This window comes from Centruroides sculpturatus, unplaced genomic scaffold (genome assembly GCF_000671375.1).
Source record: "Centruroides sculpturatus isolate CEXI.00-Female unplaced genomic scaffold, Cexi_2.0 scaffold631, whole genome shotgun sequence".
Taxonomy (NCBI): Eukaryota; Metazoa; Arthropoda; class Arachnida; order Scorpiones; family Buthidae; genus Centruroides; species Centruroides sculpturatus.
Genome location: NW_019384946.1, coordinates 94400 through 102262, shown reverse-complemented (window position 1 = coordinate 102262; position 7863 = coordinate 94400). Strand labels below are relative to the sequence as shown.

General features: G+C 31.8%; 2 protein-coding genes across 4 annotated transcripts in view; both read right to left on the bottom strand.

Moving 5' to 3' along the window:
• Nucleotides 1–4004, bottom strand: part of LOC111632198 (condensin complex subunit 3-like) — a 73020-nt gene extending 69016 nt beyond the window's left edge. The window contains exon 1 of one of the 3 annotated variants that reach the window (XM_023376574.1): nucleotides 3965–4004. The gene's annotated coding sequence lies outside the window, so the exon portion shown is untranslated. Of the gene's footprint in view, nucleotides 1–3753; nucleotides 3934–3964 lie in introns of those variants that run through there. The other 2 variants (XM_023376573.1, XM_023376575.1) reach the window with 2 other exon arrangements.
• LOC111632203 (signal recognition particle subunit SRP72-like) overlaps nucleotides 2654–7863 on the bottom strand; it is a 14138-nt gene continuing 8928 nt past the window's right edge. The window contains exon 6 of the mRNA XM_023376580.1: nucleotides 2654–2708. Coding sequence (XP_023232348.1) covers nucleotides 2654–2708 — 55 coding nt within the window. The remainder of the gene's footprint in view (nucleotides 2709–7863) is intronic.

Below are 7863 nucleotides of genomic sequence, written 5' to 3'. Positions count from 1 at the left end.
GCCGAGAATCAAACGAACTATCTTCAATTTGATCAATTTTCTGGAACGTTTACAATCGTTCTATAATCGAACCAATATGCAATAACAAATTCGAATTTAAAACGGATCAAACATTTTTAAAATCGAAATGTCTGAAATGTTATCAATTTAATACACCTAAGTACTCAATGAAGACTAAACGTAGTTGAAAACAAAAAATCGCATCTAAAATAGTACAGTAGAAGCCGTTTTTCCGGTTAAGCCTTAATGCTCTACCTCTCCCCCGGGGGGGAATTTCGAAAAATCCCTTTTTAATGTGAATTCCCATGGCATACTCTACTAAAACGCATATAAAAAGAAAAAATCGCATCTAAAATAGTACAGTAGAAGCTGTTTTTCCGGTTAAGCCTTAATCCTCTCATCTCCCCCCTGCGGGGGAATTTCGAAAAATCCCTTCTTAGTGTGCGTTTCCATGACGTACCCTAACTGTCTACCAAATTTCACCTCTCTAGGTTAAGCGGTTTGCTCNTTGTCTTAATTGATAACATAAAGATTTAAAAGTCAGAAGCAAAATTATTGATATTAATCATCAAATTTTCTTCATAAACAATAAAACTGATTCTGTGAGGCAGAAAGTAAATGATAAAGATTGCAAACACAATCCAATTAAAATAATATTAATTGAATTATATCTTGTTTACATTATTCAGCCTATAGTAAAATTGGTTTCGTTTTACATCTTTTCACTTAACATCACAGTTTCCAAGAGTCTATTGACAACATTAAGTAAGGGCTTGCTATATTTTGTTTCTTTAAAATTTCTTTCTTATGCTTAATAAGACAATCATATGCAATTATTTTTTTACATCTATATCATTTACAATATTTGATACTAGACTCCATGTCATAATAGTAATGATATCCAAGGATGAACTAGAAAGCACCAGAGTTTAAGTGGAATATTTTGTTTTGATATCCAAAGAATGTTCATACTAGATGTATAACATATATTTAAACATTACACACACATATATATATATATATTTAGTATAATAATAAATCACACACACCTGAATTTTTTGCCGAGTTATTTTGTTTATTTATATTTAGTATTTAAATTTACTTTAATTACATAAATGATTATTTTTATTTCTTTAAATAGTGTAATAAAGTAAATTTATTCTTTTCTAAAGATAGAAATTGAATTCCATTTTACTATTCATTTATAATATTTAGTTTTATAACAACATCAACTCCTAACCCAATTTAAGTGATTAGAGCAAAACAACCTCTAGTCAAATTCATTAGTAACTAATTATTTACTAGTCTAAAAATAGCCCAATTATTTAGTTTTAAGTAAACACTTAAAAATACTTACATTTCTGAAAATATTTTTAAGAGAAAGAATCAACTTTGGATGACTCTGTAATCTGTTTTGACAATTTTCAAATATTTCATTCATTCTCAATTATTAGTTTAATTTAGAAATTTCTTCTTCTATGATTATGTAAGTGTGCAGCAAAATTTTTCTTCTTTGGAAAATGTGCCACAAGAGTAAAAAGATTGGGAAACACTGAATTAGCCTATGATAAAATTTGTTTCATTATACATCATTTTCACTTATTGCCATGGTTTCCAAGAATTTATTGACAATGTTAAGGGAGGACTTACTGCATATTGAAAATTTTCTTACTATTTCATTAATTGATTTTTTCTATAATTTTCTTTATATAATGAGATAGTAATAAAATTATTATTATAATTGTTATAATAAAATTATTATAATTATTATATATTACCATAAACATTTATTTAACTGTATAATTTTTTTAAGTTTCAAATAACATACTTTCAAAGTCTTTGATTTTCAGAGTCTACTGAATACACTATTTCCAATGGCATCAGTTTGTTTAACAAATGCATTGCTTTACCATAGTGCTTAATACATTGATACAAATAAGTTAGTGTTCTCAACCAAAAATATAGTGTCTACATAATCATTAATAAGGGTTGATAATTTGGTAATTTGGTTTTTGTCATTCATCTTCCATTTTCATTTAAACAGTTGCTGCATTTGTAAGGGACTGATTTTTTTTCAATAAATTTAACTTTATTAGATTTTTTTCAGTTAGTAAACTGAAATAAATGCTTAAAAATTTAACAAAGTTTTTTTGTTATAAATAAAAAATTGATAAATTTATACTCGTATATAATAGTATAAGAGAAAGTGGAATCATAAGAATATAAATAACAGCAATTTCTCATTTTAATGAAAAAAAAACAAGTATTTCATATTAATATAATAAATATAAGTACAACTTTTTTACAAAAAAATTCTTTGTTTCAGTCATTTCTTTCATTGTTCGCACCATCAGCAGTTCATAAAAATCACAAATACTCACGGAGACGACCGTCCTTTTTAGGCTACTGCCTCTGAACAACGAAAGAAATGACTGAAACAAAGAATTTTTTTGTAAGAAAGTTGTACTTATATTTATTATATTAATATTAAATAATCATTGGCCATGTAAAACTTATTATTTTTACTTAAAATAAGTATTTCATTATTAAAATAAAGCATAATTACACAAAAATATAAATTTATTTATTTATTTCTTGATGTCAAATACCTCTATCTGACAATCCTTTTTTCCAATTCTGAAATTTTATTCTGCTAGTGAACAATGAATATTAAAACTCTATACAACTGGATATCTAAACCTTCATATCTGATGGTAAAAACATTTTGAAACTTATATTTTAGTATTCAGATAGTTCATCAAAGGCCCAAGTTATGAACAAAAAGTAATTTCATTCTTATTGCTTTTAACTCTGTGTTNAATGCGCTAGGAAGATAAAACTGATTGAACTACTTGTCTGCTGTCACTTATGTATGAGTATGTGTAGTGGCAGCACACTTCAAAAATCTCGCAGCACAGTGGTTGAGAATTACTGGTCTAGTGTATAAATGAAAAACATAAAAATGTCTATTGGTGTTACTGGTAAATACATTTAATTAATGAGTATGAACACTTTTGACAGAACATAACAGTATATTCAATCAACACTTTATCGTCTTTAAAAATATTTATTATTGTCTTATAAATCTATATATTTTGCATTGTTAAGAATTATGTTATATTAATAGTATATATGCAACTATTCCTTTCTGACAAATGAAAAAGGCAAAATTTAAACCAAATCAAAACTATTTCCCAAACAAAAGATTAGAATAGAAAATATTGTTTTAAATATAATTAAATCTCTCTCTAACACTGCTTGCAACCTATTAAGATCATACATCACAACCAAAAAGATTAAAAATTTTAAATAATCTTCAAATGCACACAGCAACCAATTTTTGAAAGTTTACACAAAGTTATGTATGCATTTATATTTTCCAAAAGTCTTGTTGGTACATTTGGGTATCCAGATAGAAAATATGATAGAAACAATTATTTTATCTTTGAATTTGTTAGATATTTGTGTAATGAATGTTAATCTAAAGCAAATCTGGGGATCCAATGTATTGATGTAACATAGGCAAAACTGTCAGGTTTCATACTATTCAGCTGTTAGGTCAATACTATACAATGCTATACTATACAGCTGTTAGGTCAATGTTTGTGAATAGTTGTATATTTTACACAGTCAATAAATCTATTGTATGATCTTTTGAGATTAAAAGCAACAGTTGTTTTTTATAATAAACCCTTTCATTAATTTTTCTCACTGTTTTTTAAGTTACAATTATAATATTGGGTTAATCTTTACCTACGTACAGTACACCGTCATGTCCACACAGTGGGGACCCACGTTCTAACCTAACCTATTCTAATTACCAATAATGTGGTAAACCTAATATTGTAATTAACCGTTAACAAAGATACTAATGTTATAGCAGTTATATAATGTGAGTTATATCTAAAGCTAGTTTTACATCAAATATGGTTTACACAACGAATAATAAAACTGGCAACTCAACCTTACTGTTGAATACTGTTTCCCTTTTCAAGAAATCCCGCTCTATTGTGATAAAATAGCGCCACCTGGATTTTTGAATAAATGACATTTTTAATTGTTTTTTTAAACCTGAATTATAAAGTCTTATAAACTAAATAATTTCTTCTAATAATTATTAATTATATTAAAATATGTTTCTAACTCGTGTAATTAATCTATTCAATTCTATTATTTCCGAATGTAAACATTTTTAAAAAGACCCATCTGCCCTGCGGGCATTAAGATAATGGGTACGTTCGTAAAGTCGAACGAGTTAAACGAGAATAACGTCATCGTTATTATTATTTCGTTAGACTTTTCGAACGATTCGTTTATAACTAAATGGCTGTTCCTAAAATCGAAGATATGAATGTTGCTAGTGCAGTCTTATCCGAAATATTTTTCTTAGATTGCTTCGGATAGACAGTTATTTCTATCATTTCACCTTTTAATTCACAGTTTAAACACTCGAGTAGATTTAGAAACATCGATATCGTCGGCCGCCATTTTCTTAACGAAGTGAACTAACCCTTTCCTTCGTGAACTTCGTTAGGGTGCGTTTACTTTTAGTTTCGATCTCGCCCCTAGCGCGATCAGCCTGTATACTTTTTGTTAGCTACCATTGAGCACGGCGTTTACTTTTCGCACCCGTTACGTCGTTGCTAGCATTCCTAGCGCGCTCGGCGTGCTCGGAGAATTTACAACGAGTGTGAGGCTCCGGAAGTAGGTTGAAATTCGCGCAAGATAATGTTTTAATTTCGTATAAAAAAAGTGTTTTTTTATTATTATAATAATATATATTGTAAAAAGAAACCGTCTAACGCAAGGTGAATATATTATGTCCATATAAAGTCATATCTGTAGAAATTTCTGAGAAAAAACGAATTTCTCAGAAAGAAACAATAGATGAATTTGAGTACTTAGATCGAACATCTTCGATAGGAATCAAATTGTCAGTCGGGGGGACTCACCCCGCGATCTGGGCTCCGATCCCGTTACAATTCGTAACGAGGAAGGGAGACCAATTAGAGAACGGGGGCAGATCGACATCGCCCTATCGGAATGTTCGATCTGGGACTCAGAAAAACTTATAAAAATCGCGCAAAAATGGGAAGTGACGTTCTTGGTTCTAAGTTCGGTGTGCTCCGCTTCTGGATTTTTCCTGCGGTTCGTCGTCCCGAAAGAAGTTTTCGCCATCCTGTCCCAGCAACTTTCGCCAAGGGTAATCTACTGTGAGAATCACCCCTTCAAGTTGTGCTGTGCACCCCGGAGCCTACGTTTTCTTCATCATCTTCGCCAAAAGAAGAGAAGATCGTAGAAAAAATTGAACTTTATTTACGAACTGATTCACTCTGTGGATAGGCCTTACGCCGAAGAAAACAGTAGTTGTAAGCGAAATTTTTATATTTAATAAATAGTTTGCGATGGAGGACTTGTCTCAGTAAGTTTTTCCACTCCCACACGACAGTGCTGACCGCTCGACTGTCGCGACACTTTTTCCCCAATCGGCAAACCTCGCACGAGCTTGGAGTTTGTTCAAATATGGCGGCGTCCATTATTGTGTATACTTTTACGAGCGTGCTAGTATGACGTCAGGCTGCGCTAGGTGTCAGTTCGGCAATCTTGGAAGCTAGCAAAAAGTAAACGCACCTTTAGAGTTTTGTTCGAAACGTCATCACAGCAGAGCATGCGCACTAAGCGAAATTACTACTTTAGAACAATTCATTACTAACGCGTTTAACTCGTTCGACTTTACGAACGAGTTAAACGCGTTATTTCGTTAGACTTATTTCGTTGACTAAACGCCCTTATTTCGTTAGACTTTTCGAATGATTCGTTTATAACTAAATGGCTGTTCCTAAAATCGAAGATATGAATGTTGCTAGTGCAGCCTTATCCGAAATATTTTTCTTAAATTGCTTCGGATGGACAGTTATTTCTATCATTTTACCTTTTAACTCACAGTTTAAGCACTCGAATAGATTTAGAAACATCGATATCGGGCGCCATTTTTTAACGAAGTAAACTAACTCTTTCCTTCGTGGCTTCGTTAGAGTTTCGAACGAAACTCTAACGAAGCCACGAAGCACCGCAGAGCATGTGCATTGAGTGAGACTACTACTTTTCGAACGATTCGTTACTAATGCGTTTAACTTGTTTGACTTTACGAACATACCCAATGTCCCGTTTTCGTGTCCATCATGGGTTCGGCCCAAATTGCAGACTCGTATTCGTTAAATATAACCGTTTCGGCAATTTTTTAACCTCAAGAGGAACGGAGAAGATAATGCACAATCTGTGATATCCTCTTAAAATGACGGCAGGAAGGCCGAGCGGTGGCAGCCTATCGCTCTGGTGAACTCGGGATCGAATTTGGACCGGTCAATTTTTTGAAAGGCGATTCGTCTGAATATACCTGGCCTCGTCCTTCCCTATCCAGCCGCCCCCATAATGAGCTTGCTAAGAAAGCCCTCTTAGTGTTCACGGGGAAAAAAGAGTTTAAAATATCCTTTTAAAATAATTGTATAATATAAATCATAAATGTCTTTAAAAATGGAGTGAGCAAGACTATAGAAACATTTATATTTAATTTTGTTACAATATCAAATACATTGTGTTTACATTTAAAAGCTTCATTAAAGGAGAAATCTGAAAAAAAGCACATGTCCTATTCAAATGAATTCCCCGTCGACTTCAACAGTTTGCGAATATACAGAACAGAAAGTTGGTACTTTAACATCGTCGCAAGGACTCTCGGTTTCAGTTTCCTGTAATCCTTTCTCCAATATGACAAAAACAGCTGTAAATATGAGCAGAAATTGATAACAGAAGAAAGTTTAAAATACAGTATATCTTTCATTCATAAAAGTCGATTGCAACACCACACGCAACTTCATTCGCTGAAGTCTGACTTGCACATAAAGCATATTCTTAGATTTTATATCAAAATTATTATATAAAATAACATACCATACTACGTTCAACTAACAAGTTTTGGTTATTTGATTTTATTATGTAATAGTTGATTTCTAAACATATCTTATGCAGTTCAAATGTTGGACTTAAAAACACGTTTTAAGTACAAAATACCAGAAATAATGACTTCTGTGTATTTTTTGAACTTTTACAGTTGTCCATGTATTTATTCAATAAAAAATGTTTAAGCTGACTAATTTGTCGATAGATTTATTGCCAGAAATTGTAAGTAATTGGACGCTTATTTAAAAAATGAAACGTGAACAGAAAGGAAAGGGGGACGGTCGGTTTAGGCGATGAGTTCGAATGTAATGTTACGAAAGGCGATTTGCTAGCCACTTCAAGGGGTGAATAATGTATTCTGTCTTCTTGAATTTGTAACGTCATTTAAGACCCCTTCGCCAAATAAACGCTGTTGTAGTAACCATATTTAAGTTTCTTTCGTTACTACTATAACCTACTACGGTTCTTGTTGAATGAACGAATAACTTCGGAAAAGTTTATGATTTCTTGGTACCAAAGCTTAAGTCCAACAATAAGAAGTTTAATAATATGTATGACTAGCTGTTACCCGCAACTTCGTCCGCGGAGGTTTTGCAAGCAAACCCCATTTACATTCAATATTTCAATAACCATAGTAATGGTCATATAACACCTACCGCTGAAGAGAATTGCCCAGAATTAAACGAACTATCTTCAATTTGATCAAGTTTCTGGAACGTTTACAATCGTTCTATAATCGAACCAATATGCAATAACAAATTCGAATTTAAAACGGATCAAACATTTTTAAAATCGAAATGTCTGAAATGTTATCAATTTAATACACCTAAGTACTCAATGAAGACTAAACGTAGTTGAAAACAAAAAATCGCATCTAAAATAGTACAGTAGAAGCCGTTTTTC